Source organism: Battus philenor, unplaced genomic scaffold (genome assembly GCF_028537555.1).
Source record: "Battus philenor isolate CCGP_79_NKW_IND1 unplaced genomic scaffold, ilBatPhil1.0.hap1 SCAF_23, whole genome shotgun sequence".
In the NCBI taxonomy this organism is placed as follows: Eukaryota; Metazoa; Arthropoda; class Insecta; order Lepidoptera; family Papilionidae; genus Battus; species Battus philenor.
The window spans coordinates 5,589,794-5,617,705 of NW_027181686.1; the positions used below are offsets into that span (position 1 = coordinate 5,589,794).

General features: G+C 32.5%; 3 protein-coding genes across 3 annotated transcripts in view; 1 reads left to right on the top strand and 2 right to left on the bottom strand.

The window, feature by feature from the left end:
• LOC137924078 (rabankyrin-5) overlaps window positions 1–27,912 on the bottom strand; it is a 64,074-nt gene that overhangs the window by 14,099 nt on the left and 22,063 nt on the right. Inside the window, exons 6-7 of the mRNA XM_068767398.1 lie at window positions 3,433–3,659; window positions 1,274–1,417 (exon numbers count right to left, since the gene is read on the bottom strand). Coding sequence (XP_068623499.1) covers window positions 1,274–1,417; window positions 3,433–3,659 — 371 coding nt within the window. The remainder of the gene's footprint in view (window positions 1–1,273; window positions 1,418–3,432; window positions 3,660–27,912) is intronic.
• Window positions 10,189–24,919, top strand: LOC137924079 (uncharacterized). Its single transcript, XM_068767399.1, has 5 exons — window positions 10,189–10,331; window positions 18,717–18,912; window positions 23,201–23,374; window positions 23,827–23,983; window positions 24,683–24,919. Exons 2-5 carry the CDS (start codon window positions 18,852–18,854, stop codon window positions 24,807–24,809), a joined length of 519 nt encoding a protein of 172 aa, XP_068623500.1. The 5' UTR covers window positions 10,189–10,331; window positions 18,717–18,851; the 3' UTR covers window positions 24,810–24,919.
• Window positions 19,806–21,588, bottom strand: LOC137924317 (uncharacterized). The gene is made up of 2 exons (XM_068767708.1): window positions 20,676–21,588; window positions 19,806–20,598 (listed from the first exon to the last, which is right to left on the bottom strand). The coding sequence occupies exons 1-2, from the start codon at window positions 21,563–21,565 to the stop codon at window positions 19,806–19,808; spliced, it is 1,683 nt and encodes a 560-aa protein (XP_068623809.1). The 5' UTR covers window positions 21,566–21,588.

The window sequence follows — 27,912 nt, forward strand, 5'->3', positions numbered from 1 at the left end:
TTAAAGTAGAGAAATATTTTAATTGAATCGTTTCGTTTTTTTTTGGATTTATTTAATTATGCTTAACGAAGTTAAAAATATTAATTGTTAATAGAAAATTATTTATATTTTGCAATCATAGTAGCAATGGGTAAAGACTGTAAATAATAAGAAAAGACTATAATCGATTACCTATCATAGAAGACGATGGTAAAAAAAAAAAAAAAACAATAATTGACTAGTTTCGAAAGATGCTTATCTAACACCAAAGAGAATATGTAAAAATAGACAGTTACAATTACTTACGACTTATGAAGATAAACTTCATAAGTATTTTATATGTGTTTAAATTTGATTTTGTCGCAACATTCTTCTGTGTATTACTAATGAATCTATATGTATGTCCATAGCTCCAATATTCCTTATTCAAATTCAAATTACCTTTATTCGATAGCGCATGTAAATGCGTGTGATTATTTTAACTTTATAAGTAAGGTATCAACGCTAATGTACTGAAAAAAACCTACCAGAAATTCATCAGTTGCTCCTTTAAATGATTTTAACTATTTTTATGTGTACATTATAATAATATCAACCATGTGAGTTAACAAATCAATTCCCACGCATATAAATTGACCAAAAACTCTTGAATGCTATGATTTATTTAACGACATACTTTTAATTTTTGAATTAAAAGCAACAAAAGGAATGAAGCTATATATAAGGTAATCTTTTGTGAAAATTATTTAAGATACATACACTCAGTGCCATGAAAGATTTGTTAACTTTTTGAAAACGAAATTTAGACATTACGACTTTATCTTTATTTTTTGTATTTATCATCTGCCTATGGCGCATAAATAATATATTATATACAAAATGAATGCTTTAAAGAATAATTGTAAATTTAAAATATTATTATTTAATTCACTTTACACACATATACAAACACTAACTTGACCGGGTATGGGCGTCGGAACAGGCTGGAAGCTAGATGCTTCCAATCGCTTATATCGGAAATTATGGGAGAAGTCTACGTCGAGCAATGGATGTGTCCAGCTGAAATGATGATGATGATGAAAGGGTACTGATTTGTAAACACTTGGTTTGATTATAAACCTTTCGTCAACCTCATGGAACGTACTTTTAGTTTATGTACTATTTCGCTTCAGTTCAACTCATGAAAAAATAAGATTGGACTTTCAAAGTTCTTTTAACATCCTATGTTTACAGAATCCGAACTCTGAAAATATGGGATGTTCCAGAATTAACCAAGAGATCGTTAAGTACTTACTATCCTTTCCTATTCTGACGGTTGATATCTGCTCCCTTTTGTACAACAGCGTCCGCAATTTCCACCATCTGCTCCATAGTTTCCGGGTCGCAGGAGCTGGATGTCAGCGCTGCTATTAAATGGAGTACCGTATCGCCCTCCTCCCTATAAGGACAAAGGTATTTATAAAGACATAGTCTGCAGACGAAACTGCTGTAACGCCTATTAGGCAAGCACATTGTTAACGTTATTTTACATTAATTGGACAGAGATTCATAATCTAAATTTTAACCATGTGAATAGAATCAAATAAGTTTATAATCAATTCTGCCAATTATGTTCCGCCGTTAAGCCTCTTTAAATTATCATAATAGTGAACGGCATATTTGAATATATTATTAAATTCATTGTAATGATACAGTACCGATTTCCACGCGTTTAAAACATAAATATCAGCTGTGCTACAGATTGGTGTCGGGATGTGAACAATAAACGATGTCAGTTCAAATTAGTGGGCGATTTGCGATTTCCTTTGTAATTACGATTATTTTCCTCGTACTGAGACTCTACGACTAGTACACGTATTATTAATTTAAGTTTGCTGTATTAAATATAGTTGTTAGTATAGCTATGTTTTAAGACAAAAAACCCGACAAGAATTGTGGCAATTGGGCAACTTTTCATATTTTCTTAAAGCACAAGGAAATTTCATATAGAAAGGTATAATATAAAAAACACTATTATTTTCCCAGACGTTTGAAGATAATCAAAACAAAAAGGGGTGTTATGATGCAAACAAAAACTTCGTACACCCTTAGGGAAAATCTCATTGTAATGAAATCACAGATCTTTAGACGAAGGGAAATAGCCGAAATAGCCAAGCTAATTGGTAAGTTGCGATGATAGTGGACAGGCAAGTTTAGCCACAGAACGGATGGCTACTGAGGTTTAAGGTTTTGGGAAGGACATCGCGGAACACAACTTGAAGTAAGCCGTTTCCAACCAGTCATATCGGTAATCTATGGGAGAAGTCTGATGTCCTTCGACTAAAATGATCATGAAATCAATAAATGAAGTAACTCTGTTATAAGTTTATTTTTTCTATTGGATTACGACAAGCCAGTAACATATATCAGTACGTGGGAGCAACTAGTAAATAAATTAAATGCATGGGGTTTGTGGAGAACTATTTACGATTAAATGATTGTCTAAATATTAACCGCAAGCCGAAGCTCGCACAGTCGTAAACAGGATAAATGTAAACAGCCTATCCGAATTATTTTATATACAGAAACCGTAAGAGCTTGTTTACATGTGGAGGTCATTGCACTTATTTTCGGGATGGGCTCACGGAATGCCCCGTGATTTGGAGCTGTCGTGCACACACGTTATGTGAGATGCTATCAATTAAATCCGACCGTTACCGTTAGCAAGCTTTAAAGAACACAATGTACAGCTTTCATAATTGATAAATGCAGTCGGTAGTCCAATAAATTAGAAAAAAAAAAATATTTTCCCAGTGACACGTCTAAACACGAAGGTCCCTGAACGGTGTGTGTTGGAGGTGATAACTGATGGCTCGAAGAATTGTTCATCTGAAGTGGATGTGGGCGAGGCAGACCGCTAAGGCCGAAAGGTTCTTTAGTTCCCCTACTCGGTGGACCGACAACATAGGCCACAGGAAATCGCTGGATGCGGCAGCACAAACCCGATCATTGTGGTGACCTTTTGCGGAGGCAAATGGGTTGCAATGGTCGTATATCGTATTATTATTCAGGAGATAATTAATTTGTTAGACACCACACACAAGTTTTATTGAAGTAACAGATTAAGAGATGCCTTATTAAAAATAACTAACATTTTTGACAAGAAAGGCAGTTTACTTTATTTTATAAAACCTATTATAAAAAATAAAATAAAATATTTATGATGCAAAATTATATGATAAGAAATTGTAAAGTTTTTGCGTAAATTTTTATTGAACTTTAGAAAAATAAGTGTAATGAATGTGAGAATAGAAAATGACAACTCAAATTTTTATGAAGTATAATTTAATAGTTTAATTAATATATTAAAAATGATTATTGACTTTCAGTGCTTGCAGCGAAAAAGGAGAATATCCCGAAAATTCTACGTATCGAAAAAAAAGATTCTTTATATTCGAATACTATAGCACGTACTTGGTGGTTAATCCAGTGTCAGCTCCATTATCAACGAGGAACTTTGCCGAGAATGCGTCCCTGGAATCCACAGCTCGGTGCAACAGCGTCCGGCCGCGTGGACCTCGAGCGTCAGGATCGGCGCAATGCTGCAGTAAGGTCGCCGCTATAGAGGCGCTTCGCCCTCGCAGCGCCAGCTCGAGGGGCAGCTCGCCACGAGGTGACATTGCGTTCACGATATCCGTCAGCTGTAACGAAACAAATTTTTAAAACGGGGCATCTAATCGAAACAGTGTCAAAAGAAAATTACTAAATTGTTTCAGGTCTCTGAGAATAATGCATTTGTCACATAATCATCTAACTAAAGCATTTCATCAGAAAATGTGAAAGCTTTATAACCACAATTGTACTGGAAGCATATATTCAAATTTGTTACCATAAAAAACGTAGTTGTATTATAATCATATTGTTCACGTCTTATTATATACAGAATATTAACAGCCGTCAAAAATTTAATTAATTTATAACATTTTGAACCCAGGAAATGTTTTAAAACATTTTTGTTCAACTATCAACATTACCCGCAATATGTAACAGTTAATAATGCTGAATATTATTACATTAAAAAAATAAAAAAGAGAATAAATCTTAACGTGAAAGATAGTGAAAATAATCCTCGTTATATTTTTTATTATTAATATTAATTATAATATACCTATTGAACACAATATTTACAGTAACTTATGTAAGTATACATACACAAAAGAGATACAATAATAATGAATAGACAAACACATATAAGCATTCCTTAGTAACTAACGGAATTGTATCCATGTATGTGTGAATAATCATATACAATTCCCCTGTTCACCAAAGACGATGAAAAGTATAAAAAAGTCAAATGATAAGTGACATTCATCAATCAGTACTGGCTGTTATGATAGAAATACAATAAAGTATATCTTTAAAAAAACAATTTTAAAATTTAAATTACGCTATTGCATTAATATACGCCTTATCTTTCTAGAATCATATATTTGTGATACATTGGTTATAGGAACAATGTGTCCAATAATTTTATTCAGTGTTTTAAATCGGTACCTGTATTACAAGCCATAACTCAAGTCGCGGGTTTAACATTTGTATTCTACTCATCAAACCCCAAGACAATGGTTAATGTTTGCGTGAGAAATTTTGGAATCTCTTATGTCATAACTGGTCTATACAGTAGCGCATGTCATTGATGATAAGCGATATCTTCAGTTATAAAAAAACGTTCCAACGTTCATAATTTAATGTTTGCTGCTGAGCGTGTTAGTAAGATATACATTTACTAGCTCATAGAATAAAAAGTTAATCATTTGTCACTCATTGCCCATGCGCATCCAAGTTTAGTGCGTGCTTTCCGCCAAATCGGACGACAATGCAGTTGCGTCGTCGCTAAAAATGCAAGACATGCGCAGCCTGTCGATGTTCCACCGGCCCGATGAATTACAATCATTGTTTACTTTCACGATTATACAACATGCGCCATCTAAGTAACGAATGCTTATCAAGATTAAATAACAACACCGCTCTATTGGGAACAATATAAAATTATATACGGACGACCGCGCAGAGCTACTAAAATTTAATTACGTCTATGCTACAACGCTGATTATAAACAGCGCGATTGCGATATCTAACTTTTGATAGAAATTTTTTAATTATAAAATTTTACTCTGCCGGTATTGCCGGTAAACTCGGCGTAACCCCACATGCTACCTCATGACCAGTGACTCCGGGCGTTAGAAGTAGCTGGATGCGGACAGCGAAAGTCCGATCATCGTGGCGATTCTTGGGGGCGTCTATCGACTAATATGATGATTATTCAATAATGGATAACGCATTCAAGTCGTCGTGAACCGGTCGATCTACAACAATCTCTGACGTGAGTCCTGGAGTAACATAAAACCGAATAACACATTTACAAACAATGTAAATAGAATAGTTCTGGCCTCACATAACGTAGGATGGCTAGACCATAGACCCAACAACCAAAGCTCAAACCAAACCAAATCAAAAAAAACCGACCTAAAAAGAACTTCTTCGGGGCTGTTCCTAGGAAATCTCGCGCCGTACCATTCTTCAATTTCTACAAGAAAAGAAACGTATCAAAATATGCAACAAATTGAAGCTTAAACAGCAATCCAGATCCAATCAGAAATTCTTCACTTAAGCAACTTATCAATATCTCACTTGTTTCGTTTAATTTTATTGTCATTGATGGCTAGATAGATTGGTTGATTGGCGTTTAATTATTATGTCGATACAGCTTTTCTTTTGACCATTCTAGAACAGTCGAAAAAGCGAGACATCACCCATAAGTGTTGAGTTATGTAGCAACATAAAAAATACAGCCCTTTACAATGTCGCATTTGCGTCCTTTCACAACAGATTCATTTACAACATTGTCCCTCGAACTCATTTCGTAACAAATTTACATACTTTACGAAGAAAAATGTCATATAAAGATTTAGACGTTTTGCCTGAATTTATCGCTTATTATTTTAATGACAGCATAAGACTCTAACGAGGCCAAATGTAACGTTGCCAACAATACTAACTCGACTGAAGAAGTCTAACTAAGTTTAGGCACAAACTAGCAGATGAAATTCACAATAGGCGACTTGATTTTGATTGAACGTTGTCAATTTACGGAATATGTTATTTTTATGGGGAAACTATAGTTTTCTTTTTATTTTAGGTCCTTAACATTCTGAAGTGGAGCGTATAGACCGGCAAGCATAGCATAACAAGTCCACCCCCAAAATGACCAGATTAAAAAAAAAATAACAACGGCTGTTGGAAGATGCTAGAAGCAGGCCACTTCCGACCAGTCTTACTGGAAATCAAAGGGTAAATGACGACGTCCTACTACTAAAATTGTTTCCTTATCTTTTAGATGAATTAAGAAGTAATGTGACTTGTATAATTATAAGCGGAGGCAATATGTCTATTGCTTCCGCTTATAATTATATACAATGTCTTGCTTAAAACATTTAAGAGAATTGCATGATCATGATTTCAACAAAATACATAACAGCGGCTCCCGTACTCAATTTATAGATTACCACGGTCAAGTGCGGCCGTGGCAATGGATTAGCGCATGATAGCATTGCACATAATGATGTTTTGAGTGCGCGTCTTTGCGCGCACATGTACACCGACTAGCAAACATTTATATTTTACATACATTGCATTACATTTTTCATGAACATTCTCACTCTCTATTCCAATCTTTTGTTGAATAATTTGCCTAATATTCGCAGAATTTTAATTTCTAATTTGATGAAATAACATACACTACATCTACCGGAGCAGTGATAGCCTAGTGGTAGAGGATTCTCTTCGGTTAGATTTCCGGAATACAAGCTTATGTATTTCACATTTTGCGCATTGTTTATTTAGGATAGCCTCTGTTTACAAACAAGTTTCCAGAGGATAGGCAGCAGCGTCCGCTGCGTAAGATAATACCACACTGCGGTCTCCAATCCTGTCAAACCTGGCGATCATATATACGTCCATATATATATTTGGAGAAGGCCTATGCTTTGCAGTGGGCTTCTATGAGTTGAAACGACGAAGACTTCATTTATAAGATATTTAAACAGGAAACCATGGAAGAAAAAAAAAATGAAAAGAACCCTGGACGACATTAAGACATAGAATAAACATTAATTCTTCACAAAGTGTGGTAAATAGCCTGACTCATGTACATATTACATTGCATAAGTAAGTTTTCTTTTTGATTAGTTGTGTGTGTAAATAGACTACTATTTAGGTTAAGCTATGATTATATATAATGTAGGTAATAGTATACGCATGGCTTAATACATACTGCTGCACCTATCGCTCCATTTAAGTACTAAGGCAAAACACGCAATAAAAAAGAAAAAAGTAAACTGATATGTAATAAAAAAATATCATTGTTGGATGAAATGGGAATTGTAGCGTAAAAATGATTGTGAATGATTGCAAATGTGCTGCTAAGGGGAAAACCCCAAAACAGTTTTTCTTATTTTTTTCAATTCTTCGTTACGGCACGAGGAAGGTTATCATAGCGAAAATATGAAAAAATCAGATGAATAATACTTCAATACAACACTTTTTACCGTAACGTAACGTACATACAATAATACTAATATAAAAATAATAAAATTAAAATACCTGTTCCTGTTTGAAGTCAACCAAAACCTAAAAAAGCATGTTGTTAGGATGTAATAATCTAAAACTTATCTTAAGTAACATATAATCTCGATATTATAATAGTCTTGTAATGTGCGAAATAGAAAATCGATTTTTGTGAGCTATCGATATTAAATATCAATCAATATATAAGTTGCTCCCTTTGATTTCAGAAAGATCACTCTATTTATTACGATTTTACGTTTTAATTACATATTTATTGTTTTTTTGACTACGACAGAATGAAATATTTTCAAATTATTGTAATATCAGACACCCTTCGGAAAATAGAGACTATATTTTTATCAACAGAGATAAGTCCAAAAATTTTAAATTTAAAATCTGTAGTCAACTAAACTCATGTATTGGATAACCAAGTCTAAAATACGAATAGCATGTTAGACTCTTTATTTTGCAAAGAAGGGTGGAAATCAGGCTCCCTTTATAAAAATATATAGCTTAAACGGATTAAAAAAAAACATTTTTTTTGGTTAAAAATCAAAAAATAAAAGGCATATATTAAACTTCGGTAATGTTTCATTAAAAAAAAAATATAAACGTTTCCTCTAATGACTATTATACACGATTACGTGTTGTTCAAGGTATTGAGTCATTGCGGAAACACGTATTAAAACTTTAAATAAATGTTATGATTCGATTCAACATTTACATATTGAGGGAATTGGTTTTAAAATGCTGCAGGCTATTATATTGGTCTTTATTAATACGGCAGTGATGTACCAACTTGTGACAGTTAGGAGGCATAGCTTCGTGTCCGCAGGAATTACCTCTAATACCCTACAGAACCTCACTGAGTGGTCCTAAACGCTTAGAATCGAGCGGCATGCAAGTAACCTAACTGGGTTATTAATTGTGAAACTAATTCCATATCATCAGGGATAAGAGATTTCTTTTCTGAGAAAAGTTGGAACATGAGAAGTTTCTTACAAACAGAAGATATTAAGCAATGTAGATGGTAAATGGACAAGAAGGCGGTCAGCTACTTGTTAGACTCAAGCAGTGACAAAAGCATGCAACACTATCGTGCACGGCTTTATTATTTTGCGAAAACCTAAAGGCCTGGATAAATAATCTAACTAGTACTGATATAATTGGCCACGACAGTTACGAGAAAACGTTGAAGAAAAAATAATAGTACCATACATATTACAAATAAAATGGTACAATGAACTTGCCTATCCTTGTAATAACATTATAAAGTCACTGGAAAATAAATTTTCTTTAATAAGAATCTGCTTATACCAGCTTCTGTAACAATAAAATGATCGAAGTCCCTCTGTATGCGTATGTAACACGTTATAAATAGTATCTGCCGGTATTGTAAAGAGCAAGGTGGCCTATATATCGGGTGTAGCGCGCGCTGCAGTGATTTTGTCATTCGTTTTTATTTCATGCATACCGGTTCTCGTGAAGTAAGGTCTACCGATCGCGAACCGTCGACGCGGCGCCGTCTGCAGCAGGAACGAGTGCCCGCTGCAACATTATGTGTCGTTTAGGAAACGTTTTTAGTAATAACTGTGTTTAATTTAGAGTCTTGAAATTGTTTACTTAAGCTAGCTGTGCAGTACATTCACCAAGTATTTATTTCGCTGTTTTAATACCAACACTTCAATACTATAAAATACCACAGTAATGGACGCAGGAGGAAAAATAATTTTAACTTAACAGTACATCAAATCAAAGGAATGTATCATCGTATTGATTTACATTTTACAATAACTTTTCGGCAAACAGTTGTAAGGAATCAGAAATTTATATACATCGCGTGTTACAAACTAACGGATTTATAAAATACGGGAAGTGTCATTGACTTTATTTATTTTATTATTATAATAAGACAGGTTCTAAAAAGCGGCTTCGAAATCTTAAGAGGTTTCAAAATGAATTAGTAAATTTCAATACACTTGATGGGGAGCAACGTAACGTGATGACGACAATATTCAAGAGCCTGTGTAAGGCTTATGATAAACAGAAGGTACGGTGTGATCGTGACTTTTTATTATCGGCACTATAGAACAGGTAATAGGTATCATCATCAGAGAGGACATAGCACTCCCCCATGCATTAATATAAATAAGACTTGTTGAAAGCGGCCTGCTTTCAGCGACTTCCGTAACAAACATATTCTCGACTATATCCTAAAAACACAATATATCTATTATAATTAATGTCAAAATATGAAAAAGATTAATTTATATACATATATGTGTTCTTGCATAAGAACGGCGATGTGTTTTAAATCTACTACACTTTGATAATTTTTTCAACATGTAACATGGAAATTGATGTCCGTTTTACTTTTTTTTCGCGACATAAAGCGCCGCTTGTTTCGTGATGTTCTTTCATTTCAATGAAGAACTATACCGTATGTAGTGAATAATTAATGTCAAAACCTGGTACTATTAAGAGCGCAAGGTTCGAGCGTTTAGCGGGAGTATGAGACATCGGTCAAGTACACATCAGTTACGTAGTATTACAAGGCCTTGGCGCGGCGCGTCTGGGCGCAGTGTGCTTTCGCCCTCGCGCTGGTCCACGCGCAGTCGCCCTCGTTCGCGAATAATACGATATCACGCCAATCTAAGCGTATTGTCATTGTGAGATTGGATGCCAATTGTAAATGTGTAATATTGGATTGCGTGAGTAGCTTGAACCTTAACACCGAGTTCGTGCAGGTAACTATTACTTAAAAAAATGGTTCTGGTTGATAAAAATCATATTTATTATTTACAAGTTAATATGCCACTATTAAAATTTGCATAAACTTCTTTAAAATTCATGTAAAATAAGTATTTTTTTTAAAGAAACACTGTATAGAGGTTATATTTTGGAACTGTTTTAAGGAAAAAACATTAAATCCATAGTTAAAAAATTGCACACATATTAAACACTGCATTAATATTTGGTCCATGCGAAGATAAACATAAAACACTTAATGCACTTGCAGTGAGGACTACTAACAATTACATTTAACAAAAATGGAAAGACATTTAAAGTTAATACCAAGAAAAAATATTTATGTTGTTCATATTTATCCTGTAGATTTTTTAAAAATCATGTCTTACGGAATTTTTGTAAGAAATTGTAAGATTTATATTAAATGTAGCATTCAATGAGATGTATTTTCAGAAAGCTTTAAAATTAGGTATTAGAGAATATAATAGGAAAAAATGACTGCTATTCTAATGATTATATATATAAAGAATAAAAAACAATTAGAAGCAACTCTGATTTATTTTATGTATTGTTTTTTATTATTATTTTAGTATTCATTTTTTTTCTGTTACATTATATAACTAGACTGAGCTACTGTTTCATATTGCCTGGATTAGGTTTTTATTAGATTTAATTTCAATATCGTAAAATAAAATGAAATTATACAAAAATATTTAGAGTATAAGCTCTGATAGACAGTGCACAGCAACAGCTAGTGCATGAAAATTGGAGTGTACCATGGGATTATTTTGAAAGTTATTCATTAAAAATATTTAGTTTGATTATAATTTATAACGAAAATACAAGTAATTGCTACGTATTACCATTACTATCAATGCTTATGAAAGAGTTTTTATAGATATTTTTCCAATAGCTTTTAAAATATAATTTTGCACCAGAATTTCTGATATAATTGGCATTATTTCAGTTACTTTAAAATAGGTGTCAGATTATAGATAACATAGTTGTCCCCATTTTGACTCAATATGCAATGAGTTGCAAATTTCGCAGAGATTACATATTGTAGTCGATATATTTTATGGCGGTTATGTTGTAATTAGGTTGTTATGTACCATTAATTTAAAAATTTCGTAAAATTTCGTTTCGTACTACGTAAATATATTGCTTTTTGGCTTATAAAAACAGCAGACGGGTACGCACACGGGTATATATTATACTGTGGCCAAGCTTATCAGGATGTTATCACGATATTCTTGGAACCTTTGTCATTTTAGCCCATAGACGGTTACTGCATGGCATATACCATAATCGTGACGCTTGGCAGCAAGGTTGGGGATCGTATTTTGGTATGTAGAGGACGCTGCTGCCCATCCGCTGGAAACTTGTTTTTGAGCAGTGGCAATCATACATAATTAATGCACAAAGTGTGAATTTTATAAATTTGATTTCCGGGAATCAAACCCGCGACCTACTATTGCAAATCTCAGTCCTCTATCGCTGGGCTATTACTCATCATTTTCATTACTTAAACATTTCGTTTAAGTAATGAAAATGCGTATATGAAATTGTACTTCACAGACGTAATTTATTATTAAATCTACCCGTCTAATCTGGTGATCTTTTCTTGTAATTTAAATGTTCCACTACAAATATACATTTTTTACAAAAAATATCACAACAATATATTTTCAACTTATTTTATGAGTAAACTTGTATTTCATTATGAAACTAATAAAGCGCGAATGTCCGATTCCAATGTACAGGAAATTTCGACAAAAAGAATTATTAATCGATGTTGCCAAATTCATTGAAGTTATTAGTCTATGTTAAGTAATCAATAAACTAATATTGCTACAAAGTATGTATTAGCATAACACAGTTTTCGTCATTGCTATGTGATTTAAAGGTAAAGATGACTCAACGCTCTGTCACCGTCCAACGAGAATAGAAGAATTATTAACTTTTATTATCAACCATGAATGACAAGTCGTCTGTAATTGTGTTAGAATATTATAATTTAACCTAATTTAAACGATAAATCATTTTAAAAAAATATTTGAGTGGGTTACCCATTAAAAACGCTATATTTATGTAAATTTAACAAGTTGTGCAGTAATTGTAACGAAAGTATCGTGTGTTGGATAACTAAACGCGTAATGTTCGTTTCATCACTGGCAGGGTTGCTCATTACTCGATGATTTGCGTTACTAATCAAGCGAAAATGCTTACGCGATAAAGTCCGATGCGGCGGAATCAAAATACAAGAGATCGACTGTCGATATATTTTTTATTTTCATTGAACTATGTTGAATATGTGATACACAGTGAGTGTAAACTATGTCCTCGTTGTTGCTTCTTTATACAACTAAGAGGCAGGAAGAATGATCGTATACTCCTCAATTTCACAAATATTATTACATTTATATAGCCCATTCAGGGTGTGCAACACTTGTACTATTTGGCAACAAAAATATATGAGAATTTTTTAGACTTATTATTACTTTTCAGTATTTCATCATAAAAATAGTATCGCATAATAACGACATTCGTATCAAAATAGACTAATACCATGGCACTTTATGTTTAATACTTTATTCCTCCTCGCTAATGACCTAATAACTGACAGAAGAATATTATAATCTCAACAATGAAGGCGTAACAGTTCGCGCCCTAGAAAACTAATTAATTCACGCAACTCGCGTTTCGCTTTACGTAATTTAGCCGCGACCATCCGTGATTAATTTTATAAATATTAAGCAAGTATAATTCAATACGCAAATTGTTAGCACTCGCATGTTAATGAAATAACCAGTTGCTTCCATATAAATACACGAGGATTATGTAGACTTTGTATTAAAAACTTGAAACAGCTTACAGTATATTTGTAATAACAGAGGAGTAAGCAAATGTAGGCAGAGCATTGCGGTTTGTCAGTTGCAGAATGACTCGTTCTAACATATGTTATATAGTTGACATAACTGCGCTGTAAAATTTACTTTCCACTCTCTACTTTAAATGAAACAGTTGAGAATATGGTTGAATTTTAGATTTTATTTTAGAACGTAATATTTAAATGAAAACTAAAATTAATTCTAATATAAATACAAAGAGCAAGATATGGTAGAATGATATAACGGGTTACGTAGAAAAAGATATCACATAATAATTTTGACTCTCTTTGAATATAAATGTAAGCGGTTGAAATAGTTTAATATGTATATTAACTGAGGAAATCAAATAATATTAAACATAAGCAAAAACCAGTTATATTAATAAAATTCTGAGGACATATACGAATGTAAATTACTAAACACGCAAATAAATAAAATACGGGTTTTGTTTTATTTAGAAATTGTCGCTCAATACACAATGCTTGCTCTGTGCGAATTTCGTTAGTTTGCATTTTTCACGTTCTATAATTTCTTCCTGGTAAACACAAATAATATGTGCTGTGTAGATATTTATATGTATGCATCTTTAAAATGTAAGTGATATGTATGTAGAGTTTATGACTCATCGCACGTCTGTATAAACAATAAAACTCAACCTACTGGCCATTGAATGTGTGTGTACGTCTGTGTGTTAGTATGCGTAACACGTGTGATATGTCTCTGAGAATTTATACATCGCATAGGGTAATATAAATTAAGAAAGTGGCTAAGTTTTGATGAAGAAAAAAATTTGTAAGTAAATGAAGAGAAAAAAAGTTTTAGATTGCATTTTGCATGATTACATTATAAAATTAAAACAGAGACAATTACTAATGGTCATGTTTATACGATATAACTCGTAACTTGATCATATTAAATTTTACATCTATACTTTTTATAGAACGATGAGTTTATTTTTAACCTTGGGCACAATGATTTAACAAAATAGTGATACATAAACATGTATATTTCCGTTAAACTTTATTATTGATGTATAACTTAATTGTAATTTCAAAATAACGTTAAAATACAGGAAATAAACTGAGCCCGGAATTCGTAAAACGTGAGAAACCTGTTTCAATACCTGCTATGGAGTAATAATTATTTTTATCATAATAAAATTTATTTGGGTTATGATAAGAAATAAATAACTTCCTCTAAATAAAACACATAAAAAGTTTATAAAAAACTGAAAACGCTTTTAATTCCTAAATTTCTTGCTTTGCATGAAAGTCAAGTAATAACATGTAATTCAAAGATGTTACAACGCCGACATTTAAACAACAAAACAGAAAATCACATAAAAATTGTGGCGTCTAAATAATTTCGATTTATCGTGTTGTACTATATCAAATTATACGTATAATTTTTGGAATAATAATAACTGAAAAAAGCAACAATTTGCTTATATAAAACTTAATCTTCTTTTCTATCAATTATTTAGTACAATTTCGTTTATTCAAACAGAAAATAGCCTTAAAAGTTGGAAATTAGGTTATAATAAAAAAGGCCCCGGAAACCTTGAGGCGGCCGTTACGAAACGTATCTGTAAACCTGCGAAAAATGCACAAACGCAAGGCTGATAATGTCTAACGCCTCGTCTCACTTCGATGAATGTTTATCAGCACTTAGAGAGTGCGTAAGTAAATGCTCAGCGGCCTGAGACAGCCTTGCCTTGTTTCAACGCGAGTAATATATCTGTTTATCTTAGCGTCCGTTAGTTTGCCTTAATTTCAATTAAAATGAAGTCTTAAATAACACTATTAAAAATACGATTTAATGTTATTGCTTCGATCACGGAACATTCACGAACAAAATTTCTTTAAAAAATTTATGTACGAAAATAACAATAGGAAAGCAGTTGCCTGACCTTGATACTCCGTATCAACGCATAATTAACATTTATGACGAGTGAAACTATTTACATTAAGCGATGATAACTCTATTTGATTAGAGTTGTTTACTGGAGTTTGGTAACTATTTTTAAACTCTTCGAAAATGTCATTTACAGACAATTATAATCCATTTCATGTGCCCATATCAAGAATAATATAAAATAACATCAAAACAAAAACACTAAAAAGTATAAAGGTTGAGATATGTTTAAAAATACTAATCTTGATTGAATTAGTTTCATAACTAGATTCCCCAAAGCGAAACTGACACGAATTCAACTTTAGTGTCAGTTTACAACTCTATAATCATTTTCAAACGTGTATCGCTGTTAAGTATATTTAAAATTAATAGTACCAGCATTGGTATAAATAAAATAAATATACTTGCCTAATACTACAAAACATGCGACAACTCTAAAGGTACTTGTACCGTCATGACATACGGACCGTGTTCCAACGAGGCCATTAGTTTCAAACAGAAATATTACCTACAAATAATTCCGTCCGAATCAAAGTACCACCCACACATTTAGACATGACTATGACGTAACGTATATTGACTTGATTGTTCGAAGATAACCTTTGCAGTCAAATAAAGAATAATAAATTAATCTATACGAATTGGAATATGTAGTAAATAAATCAAATACACGATAAACCATTCTATAATATATGGTTGCATTAATATATTAGAGAATATTTTGTAATAGAACTTTAAATGTATATAAGACAAGCGAGTTGGTCATAGGATAGATTCATTATATTTTATTTGACTGGACGACTCTCACTGCTATCCAAATGGCATTAGCAGATTCCGCATATTTGAGGCTGTAGGGCGCAGAAAGTGCCTAGCTTAAGACCTCTTTTGAGGTAGCGGCTTGGGCACACATATTACAGGGATTAGAAGGCCACCGAGTTCTTAGATGGCATCGGCGGACGCTTCATGGAGTGACTAGGCTGAAGGACCCCATGAGGGGACTCGTTGATAACATCCGCTTAATTTTCCGACACAAGAGCGCCCGAGAGGGCCGAACCTAGATTTGGACGATTGCCATTGCCAGACTAATAACATTACGACTACTTCGGAAAACGTTAGCGCTGGGAAAAGAATTGCCGGAAAAACACCAGCGGTGCTACCATCCAATATGACATAAAAAGTCCTTGAGTCAATTTGTTGAGGAAGTAAAATCTTTTGTAGTACGAACTGTTCGATAGTAATTCATCTTAACGTATAGGTTAAATCGTTATCTCTAACTTTGTTAGTTAATAGCATATATTTCAGAACGAAAACAGTTTATGCAAAAATCACGCACAACACAATATCGATTTGTAACTTCTTCATAATCGGTACATTTTAGCACGTTTTCCGTATATAATAGATTATGTATTACCATACATAACTATTTTATGTAATTATATAAATGCGATATAATTGGTACGAATTTAATTATAGACTTCTTGATAATTAAATAGATGTATAGTTAAATGAAATCATAAAATGCATGTTATAAAACTATTCGATCTGTTAAACTTTGTGTACAGACCACAATGACTAGTGTCGAATTGTGAACGGGTTTGTATGTATTGTGCTCTATTCGCTGAACGGCATTAATATAGTAATAAACAACTAAGGATTTATTTACACACATCGGTTTTAGCATGGTGCGGAAAAATCTTGCTCTTGATTTTTACTGACTCAGTGTTTTTTGAACCAAGATGAAAAGTACTTCTGAAAATCTACCAAAAAAATATTGGTACAGTATTTTAGATTAATCGAGACGAAAAATAAAAACCCAAAAAATATTTGAAATGTACACAATATTATAAAAAATAAAGGCATGAAAACGCAACTTTACAATATTTGACGTCCACTGGAATTGTTTGTCTCTTTCACTTACAAAAGTTTGACTGAAAGAGCTATATCTTAGTTGCCTGTCAAATAAAATATAAGGGCAATTTATTGTAGCCGCATTCAATGCCAATGAAAAATGCATTACTTTTCTTATATGTCCATATTTTTTGTATATAAAATATGTTAAAGCATATAACAAACTAACAGTCAAATTGAATACACGTGGATCAAACATTCACATAATATAAGTGTGACGTAACATTCATCATTTTAATTTTATTAGTAATAAGCATTAAAATATAAAAATTTTCGTTTGTATGTCTTGAGTTTGTATGTTTTGAGTTTTCAAAAGCAAGGAAGTACGACAATTGCGTCTGATGTCTACGAACGGGTAAAAACCTTGCAAATTTCTCGTGTCCTCTGCACGAAACAATGAATAAGTAAAGTGCACACAGGCTCGTCCCCTCAGACGGCAGCTTCTACGTTCTTGTAATCGTTTGCTGTTATGTAAACGTTAAAAATTGCAAGAGGAATGCGACTCACTCTTTTATCTGTACATAGTTGCTGAATATATATTTATTTTCGTAAACTGAAGAATGAAATCTGTTGGATTGTTCGCATATATGACGTTAGTTATATTCCAAAAACAACTTTAAAAATGTCGTTTCTGTTTTATAATGTTGAAAAACAAACATAAAAAACTTAATTTAAATAACATTAGCGGATAATCTACATAAATAGAAATGTACCGCTAAATATGTTTGAAGTTCGATGAAGGTTTAAAGAATAAAATTTTTTTCACATTTTCGAAAAAGCAAAGGTTCTTAAGGAATTAGAAAAAAAATGCGTAAAAATTGTAAAAATACCCTTTTGTTTCATATAACACACCAAATGAACACTGAAATAAATGTTAATAGTTAATGAACATTCGACGTCAATCAATAAAAGCGTGGTATATAGTATGTAATTTTAAAAAAAATAATGTACCATAAATTATTACAATGATAGTATAATTACATCATTAAAAGTCTCACAGTATAGGAAATAGAAATTTTATTAATATATATAATCGTTGTTAACTATTAAAACATTAAAAAAATAAAATCAACGTTTCAGCCCGTAGATGCCCACAGCACGGCATAATCCTCTCCCAAAAATATCTATGGGGGATATGCCATAATCGTCAAAGCTTTGCGATCATAGTATGGTATAATGATACGCAAAGGACTTTGCTGCCTATCCTCTGGAAACTTCTTAGTCAGCAGTGGCAATGTTTAATTAATGCACAAAGTTTAAATTATATTACATTGTATTCCGGAGATCGCAAGTCAAGGCAATTAATAAAGCGATCAGTTTAAAATACATTTTTGTTTCTACCGAACACGGTATGTCTACCTAGATGGCATGTAATGAGTCGTTAATAAAATAAAACGAATCTTTTAACAGTTTGACACACTTCGTTGTTAGATTACAAGGCGACCTTGAAAACTACAAAATTGTGCCAAAATGCATTGCGATTTATTACCCTACAATTCACGTTACGAAGGTCCAAAGTACAATATATTATATCAATAGAACATTTACCATTTACTTTAGAATGTAGTCAAAAAAGAATACTTGGAGTTACTACTTTAATAGGCGTTTAAGTCACTTTTTAAAATTAAACTCCTATAAAAATATTAAAGAATATTTCGTTAATGTTCACAGATATAGACACAAGGAGTCTTCGAGTTACAAATTGGAGGACACTGAACCGATTTGGGGACAAGGCAAGAAGTTTGGGAGTGTTCGAAGAAGAGAAATACTTTTCAAATTCATGTTAAGAAAAAATATAACTGCAAAATGACTTTTGATATATTCACTGTAATTTCGGTAATCAGTTTCCTCACGCTCCTTGTTTCAGGTATGAATATTTTTATATTAAACAAATGTAATGGATTCTTTTCCGTTAGCCGGATGCAAGAAAAACTGCCCATAATATAAATAAAAGCGAACTTATTTTTCTAGTTGCAGTAAAAAAACATAGGTTAATCTTAGTTCTTCTTCCAGAGGACATATTGAACGTAAAATTACCCCCTCCTCTACCATTAATAAGCGCTCCCGGCCAACGGAGAAGTATCATAAATTGTTACAGAAAATTTTCTACCAAACACCTACACAAGTTAGGAAAGTGAACTTAGGAACAATAAAGTTGCGTATATCGTATAATTATTTTTGCCGCCAAACAACGTTTTCAGCAGATGTGCCCCTGAATGCCGAACTTTTTTCATAAAAGCTGGAAGTTTCTCACAACTACTCCTAAGCAATGACCCGTTATGAAGTTTAAATTTTGTAAAAGTATATATTGTTTATGTATCTTTTTCGAAATTAGAGGTATTATTAAAGATTCTGATAGTGTTACAGGGCTCAGTTTTAAAGATAACTAACAGTTTTACTACAAGCAAAACTATCAAACCATGGTCGATGATACGGCCCGCAGATAAATTGTATGTTTTATAATGCATAATCCTGTGCACCATTATGCGCTCCTTAACTTCAAGCACAAAAGGCACTTACACGTAAATAACCTGTGCAAATAGCGCTGTACTACAGTCGTGCATTGTAATAAATAATTGCGCAATTTGACTCGATACACGATACCCACACAGAGGAGCAAATAACTACAGTATTTGATATAATTTCCATAGCCTACTATTCACCAAACATTTTTTTTCGCCAAACAAATAATCATAATTTAATATGATATTTACAATGCAAAACTATATGCGGATGCCAAAATATTCATTACATTACATTTTAATGAATAGTTTGTCTCACTGCACCACTAAATAAATCGTACAAAATCAAAGAAAACAAGGTTATTGGAGCTAAAATTGCCACAAGCCTATATCCAGGTGTGGGATCGCCAAAGTGGTAGCATAGGGCTGGGTACCTCCTACCATTCTCCAAACATAAAGCACCTGGTTTACCTTTTACGTAAATTGGTTCTTCTGTATCGCACCTAGCTTGACTCTCTTCGTAAAACTTAAATTTTGTTACTAAACGGGCTAGCATTCCCACTGTTCCGTTTATTCTTTTACCTAAGAGAGCTGGTGCCCATCCTTCTGTATATGTTCTACTGAGAGATTCTACGCCCCAATGAGGTAAATTTTTTGATGAACCTTTATCATTCCTTGGGTGGTTATTGAAGTTAAATATTTTACTAATGTTATTGGTTTTTAATGGCGAAACTTCATCCATATTGATTCCTAAAGAAGATAAGAATGTCAAATTCGTAATATCTACAGATGTATCCACATATTCTGAAATATCTCTATGAGGCAAAAGTCCGCAGTAAAATGTTCGCTTAATAAAGTAACGAGCGCCTGGAGAAAAATTGCACACAACTCTTACATCGCCGTTTTGGCTCACGCCTAAAGCACATCCAATTTTGTGTGTGTTTGCCCAAATTAACTGAACAGTGTTAAAAGTTGAAGCTTCTATGTGACCACACTTAATATCACTTTCACTTAAGCGCTCCCCTGCACTCCAGTACCACGTGTGTATGCAACCGACGATAGGTATTATAAAGCATTCGGGCAATGGCGTGCTAGAACAAAGAGAAAATAGTAAGGTGTGCACTTTTTAAGAGAATAACATAATTTTTTGGAAAATTAAATTAATTACCATTTCATAACTGATTTGGAAGAATCTACGCAACATTGCTGCGAATATTTTTTACATTCAAGTTGAGAAACAAAACTGCCATCGAGGGCTGAACAAGGCGCCGGGCCGGGGAGGCATTGGCTAAGCCATGCGTAGGCCATTTTTTCCAAGTCATAATCGTAGGTAACTTGCATCATGTTAGCCGCTTGTGGTAAATGACTATATCTTATTGATTCCCCAATAGCAATACGATTTCGCATTGAATTTACGGTATTGACTAACGCTACTTGTTCTGATGATGTCGGAGTCTTGACAGTGTATCCATTTTCGCAGAAGTTAGAAATTGTTTTATCTGGGAAAAGGCAAAGAGTATGATCTCCATAGCAAGGTTCTATTCCGCACCATTTGTTGTACATTTGCATTTCAGGAGTGTGTACAATTTCCGAAAAAAATTTCTGTTTTTTTCTGTGGTGTACGACATTTTTGAGATACCCTCGGTTAATAGAAAATACGTTAGATTTCTCTCTATGTCCTAATTCACCGTATAATAAAGGCAACTGCCAACAGGGCAGATCTTGCGGAACGTACCATACATTACCGTCGTCGCTGACAAGTCTATTATCGTCTACGTTGACATAAGCTGAGGCAGGCTCCAAGCTATAATAATCCAGTAGATTTAATTTAACTTTTCCTAATTTGCTTTTTTTTCCTTTTCTGTGTATTTTCTGCTTGTGTTTCCGTCCGGATTGCAATTCCTCTGGAGCGATATATGTGTAATCACCGCCAGACGTTTGGTATCTCTCATCATCATAAATGTACTCGTATTCATCAAAAATATTTAATGAAAACTTGGAAAGATTATTCGGGTTCAATTGATATGATTGAACTATTTTCTTGTAATCAAAATCCATTGAATTATTTGTTTCTTTTTCATCTTCTAGGAACTTTTCATTTTCTGTTACCGGTTCTTTAATTGTGTAGGTGAATTCATTCATTTCTACGTTATTCATATCAGAATCTAATTCATCTAAAGATTTGTTGTTTGTATCATTCTGAAGAAACAGAGGATTCATGTCTAAAGTACTTACGTTTTGCTGGTGCATTTGGTCTAATTCGTAATAATAATCAACTCCTATCCCTAAACTTGTTGTAATGCACATATAAAAGATACTTAAATAAAACATTTCTTACAATTCCAATGTAGGTTGTGGCCAACTTGATTTGACTCAAGTCTTTGTTCAATATTATTATTTTTGACATAATTTAAATACTTTAGGTTAACATTCATATTATTATTTTAAGTTTTTTTACAACAATTGCCTTTATTTCTAATATTGTTCCTTTTTGTTTAATGAAAGTTTAAATTTGGTGCCAAATATAAATAATGGTTTGAAAGTTGTTGTTAAATTTAACTTTTTTTTACCAGGTCATTTCGGAAATAACGAAAATAATTTCATAGACAATTTTAGATATAAAGCGTGATAAAAGGCCCTATACTTACAACACTTACAGTATTTAAATAAAAATATATATTTTGGCAACATTAGCAGAACCTAAGTAATTAAAAAGTATAATGCAGTTCATTATATAGCTATGTAAACAAAAAATCCGTTATGTTAAGATATAAAATTCATATTCAAGTTTGAGCCAAACAGGACAAGATTCCACGAACGGGCGTTCACCGTCTAGAGTGAGGCATAGGTGTGTGGGAGCAAAGAATATGCGTCATGTTTCACTGTAGCCTGAGCAAACGGTATGAACAAATGTAACAAAACAAAAGATTATTCAATTGTTATAAAAATACCATTATAACTTTTATATATATAAATAATCGTGTTCCATCTATAATTGTATTCGTTTTAAAGAAAAAACGTATAATAATAATTAAATTGGTATTATTTTATACAATAACAGCAATCAGATATTATTTTAAAGATAGATACAAATAAAAAACAAGAAAACACCCATATGTTCCTCGTGATTGCCAGCTGTATTGATTTAACAATAGTAAAAGTCCTGTGCAAATTATAATTTTAATGGTTGTGACAATTTATAAACCGATGTAATTATTAGAAACGATGAAATGTGCTTGTGGCGAATCAGGTTCAGATCTCAGATTACGTCGCCTCTAGAATAAATGGAAATGAAAACGGCGTACTTAATCCCATGTTACTTAACTTCAAAAATCAATTTAGCCAGCGAAGCGACGCTTTAAGAGCGCTCGGCTCAAAAGTTACTGTTCCATAATTGTAACGATTGCATTGAAGAGGAAATAATAGTGTGAAAATTATTATATAATTAAAAATTAATATTAATCGGCCTTACTAAATTGATGAGTTTTCGTAAAATTTCGATATTGCCTCTTTAAATTTAAGTAAATATTGATGAACTAAATAGAAGATTAAACTGAAGCTGGTGAATATAACTTACGTAATGGTTAAATCAAAATAATTCTTTCATAATTTCTTTTTCGAAAATTGTTACCTTTTTGATCACGTATTTTTATTAAAAATTTAAATTTAAATTGTTTATTTTACGCTTTTCAGGTGTGTCGTCTCTTCAGTGCTACAAATGCCTGATCAATCCACCGCTGGGAGAGAATTACAACACCGCGAAAACTCTGTGTGTACAGTTCGATTACTCCGATTCTTTTATTGTCGATTGCCCATTCTCCACAATGTGCATGAAGCAGGACTTCCATCTAGACATTCAAGATGGAGGTAAGACGTGAAATTATTAGTTATTTATTTTTACATAAAACCAATGCAATCAAATTACTTTTTACGACCAATAGAATTAAAAATAATAAAAATTGCATGTAAAAAAGGTTAATAACTACATCGTATAAAAACGAGTATTATCTTGTCTTGGATCTTAGTCGAAAAGTAATTTTTGTAAATGGATCATCACATCATTAATATCTATTAGTTTACACTGAAAGCACTTGGTGTACATTAACTTTTTTAGAAAGCCTGCTGTGGTCATAATTGTTATTATCAATAATCTTAATCATTATTGCTATACAATTTTTTTATCATTAAACCCTAACTTTATCATAGTATTCTTTATGAAAGATAAATTATTAAATAACACTTTAAAGTAAGAACTCGTTCTGTAAATTAATTTTTTAATAAAAATCTTTAATAATCCTTATATATAATTTGTATTTCAGTGAGAATTTCTGGAGTATTGCGAGACTGTGCACCACAAAAACATGAGTACCAAGACTTCAAAAATGGGAAATGGACACCGAAAACTGAAATTTTGGAGCCTTACGAAGAAGGATGCTTCAGCGCTGACGATAAAGGAGAGCGAGTAACGGCCAGCAGGTGAGATTTGTTATAGCTATCTAATACTACAAGATTGTATTAAACATTTTTGTACCAAAGTTAATAGTTAAAAGTTTGATTTGCCTGAAATAATTGGCAGTATTACAATCCCATCGTTTGATAAAGACGCCGTAGCTACATCATCTCAATCCACTTTGTATTATTAATTACTGCGTAACACTTTCGTGTGGATCGTCGCCCAGGTAAATGCTGTAAACTGATAAACATACCGCTTACACCTGTATTCGGGATTGTTTATATATCAAACCTCTACTTTTTGTCTCCTATTTAAACTTAATTGTGTTATTAATTGATCTTGTCTTAACATTTAATAATAACAATATTTTCTAAATGCAAAGTTCAAATTTTATTTCAAGTGGGTAAATTTTAGTTTCAATTATAAAAGATAACGTCAAACGAGTTTACCGACCCGTAAATAACTACGTAAATTTAAAAAACCGTGCGAAAAGATATCTTTTAATGCATTATTATAAGATAGTAGGCAACTTAATTCTTAAAAATCCTATTCATTGATACATTATAGCGTATAATTTAATATTTTTTAGCGCTACGTTTATCAATGTACAAATTTCAGTGTCAAATGATTTTTTCACGCTGTCAACAATGATTTTTATAACTATAACGGGTAATTATAATAATTATTGTCAATATTACGTTGATATATTTTATTGCTTTCAGATATTGCTACTGCCGAAAGAATCTTTGCAACTCCACACCGAGTACGAACCACGACAACGGTTACACAGACATCATGGGAGTTATATTGGTTTTCAATCTAATGAAATACATTAACAGCCTTAGGTAGTACACGGTGTAAAACGTGGAACATTATTAGTCAAATGTGACTTGGTGAATGATATGTGATATTATATTAATTAGCTTTTACGGTTGTATATTAAAATAACATTACTTAAACGAATTTTATTTATCTTTAATTAGTGTTGAATTAAGCGTGTCAAAAAGAGACGAGTCAAACAGTACACAAGCAAATAAATACAGATTGACTTTTTGTATTATAAAACAATTATTGAAGTTATATGTTTTATTATACGAGGCGATCCGTAATTCATAGTCTTAACCGAAGATATTAAGGCAGCCTAAGATGAAATAAAAAAGGTAATAAATGCTTCTAAGTTCATTTCAGGTATAAAAAGATGTATTAATGACAATCTTAGTATATTAATTTAGAGAAATTTAATACTGACAGTCTATCAGAGAAAAAAGACGGACAGCTTTTGTCTAGTTACTTTGTAACATGTACAATTTTTTAAAGAACGTATTTTACTAATATTTGTTTACACATATTAATTATAACTAAATAAACCGACATCATTATTGACTGAATGACAATAGCTGTACTTTATGTTTAACGACTGTTTCACACTTTGAACATTAGAATTTCTGTGTTTATTTATGTTTGTTTATTGGTAAGACTGATAATAATTAAACGTGGACGCTTGAAAGTCTGCAAGGACATTTGGATCCGTTCATTAGTTGCATAGAATAGTTTTATTGCATTGTATAATTAAAAACATAACTCGAAAGCGAATTGTCCTTTAAAACGTACATTAAGTTTAAGCAATTGGTATTTAGCTACAAACCTAACCCCACTAAATAAATATTTTAATAATTTTTTAAAGACCTTGAAGTTTAAGAGCTTTGTAAGTATTCTATGATGATCTTGAAGCAAAATTAAATACCGAGAACACAAATACACGGCATATAGGAAATGGCCTTGTTTTTCATTGAGTTGGTTCTTCCTTTTCTCGATACGAATTTTTCATTAGATTTATATACATTTTGTATATATATGTGTTAAAGAAGGGCAGAGTGTCCTTAAACAAATATTTATATATTTAAAAGTAGACGCTAAACACCGTTTGGTTGTTAGTGTAATAATTGAATGATGAAATACACATTGTTCTTTTTATTTAATGTTCGTTAGGTAATACTTATTGCTATAAAATAGCTAGGAAGAATTCGAAAATATTAAGGCGAATGAGCTCAAACACATCTCCAAAATAAATAAACGACTATGTGAATGTATATAAAATACGTTTAGTATTTAAATTAGCACATTAAACAACTCATTTTAGATGTTATAAATGTATAATAAAATAATAAAAATTTAAATAAAAGTTAAAATTATGCGATTAAATATTATTGGTTTACAAGTCGGTCACCTTGCAAAGGGGAAAAAAGATATTTTTTACAGCGCTAATTACCTTCAAAAACTACATAAATCTTGGCATACTCCAACCATTGCTGATTTACAACAACTACTTACATTGAAATAAAAAATAATTCGTAATTTTTGAAAGTCACTTTATATACACAAGTTTTTTTTAAGTTATCTCGGTCATGGCTATCAGGTTATTTTGAATATGACCTAAAAAAAGAATCGAGTGTTGTTCTTACGCAAGAATATACGTAATATTATGCATTCCTCGAAGTTAAATTGATTTTATTAAACTATTATATAATAAAAAAGTTTGTAACAAAAGAATTCATTTCTCTTTGGTATAAATTGATATATACGATCAACAAATTATAATATTATATAAAACCAGGGAGAAATACAAACATACGGACAATCTACTCGTTGGTATTTACAGCCTCACACATTTACAGATCAGACCTCTTTAAAATAACTAAGGATCTCCAGTGAGTATTTGCTCAACCCGTTACATAAGATATTGTGCAAGATTGGAATCCGCCATGTTCTAACTAGATTAAGCCGACGCTTTCTCAAGGTACGTACGGTAAGGACCTCTGCTTGTTCTGTCACTCATGCGCCAACCAACTATTTATTGGATTATCAGAATAATTTCTACGCCAAAAATTCTATCAGGGAGCCTGAGGTCTGGGAAACGCGGTAGAAGAAGCTCCAACAACGCTTTGATATGTGAGAATCTGCCTGGTACGCGGTGAAATAGCCGCGTGCAATCTTCTGTCCTTGTCAACTCATTGGCGACCTAACAATCGCTCAACGAGCCATAGTGAGGACTATGGTCGGGATTTCTCTACGAGACTGAAAGTAGCGGACTTAGAGTAGCAAATTAGTAAGTTGAAGTTGGCAGCAGGTAGACTACATAGCACGCAGAACAGATGGCCGTTGCGACCTTAAGGTTCTTTTGTGGGAGTAAATTGACGTCTTTATTAAGGTCGGCGGAAGACGCTGGGTGGAGGCTTTTTCCAAACAGGCTTGTTGGACATCTATGACAGAAGCCTATGTCTCATACCAGTGGACGTCCTACTCGTGATATGATGATAAATCATTCCAGAACATTTATTAGGCAAAAAGTGAATATATCAATATTTTTGTTAAATTACCTCACATTGTGATTTACTTTCATCGACACAAAAAGAAGCTAATTTAAAAGATTGGTTTTATACGTTGTACTTCATATTGTTTCCTTTTAATTCAGTAAGTCAGGCAGGACGTTCACGTTTCTCTTAGTGATACAGTCCGCTAAAACGGTTCATATAAACAAATCATTTTGTTGAATAATGTACAGCTTAATATCAAATTTGTCGTCAATTTTAACGTAATATGAGAGAGCTCATTACCCCTTTAACTTCAAATACTGTAACAATCAAGTGCTTGTACTTATTCTTCAAGACAGATAAGCCCAAAAATTAGGTCACAGGCATAAATCATTGACTGTATAGTTAACCACTTTTCATTGAAATTAGAAAATTGAACTTTTTAAATAATACCTATTACGTACATATGCCATTGGTACACTTATTTTATTCATAAAAAATAGTAGTTTTTTAATATTCTTGCTAATCGTACTCATTGTAGCCGCTGTAATGTTTATTAAGCATAAGTATCTAATTCTCGGTTACTAATTTCTCATATTTTAATTCCTTACTTTTGAAACTTTCGCTGTGTGGGTCATAAC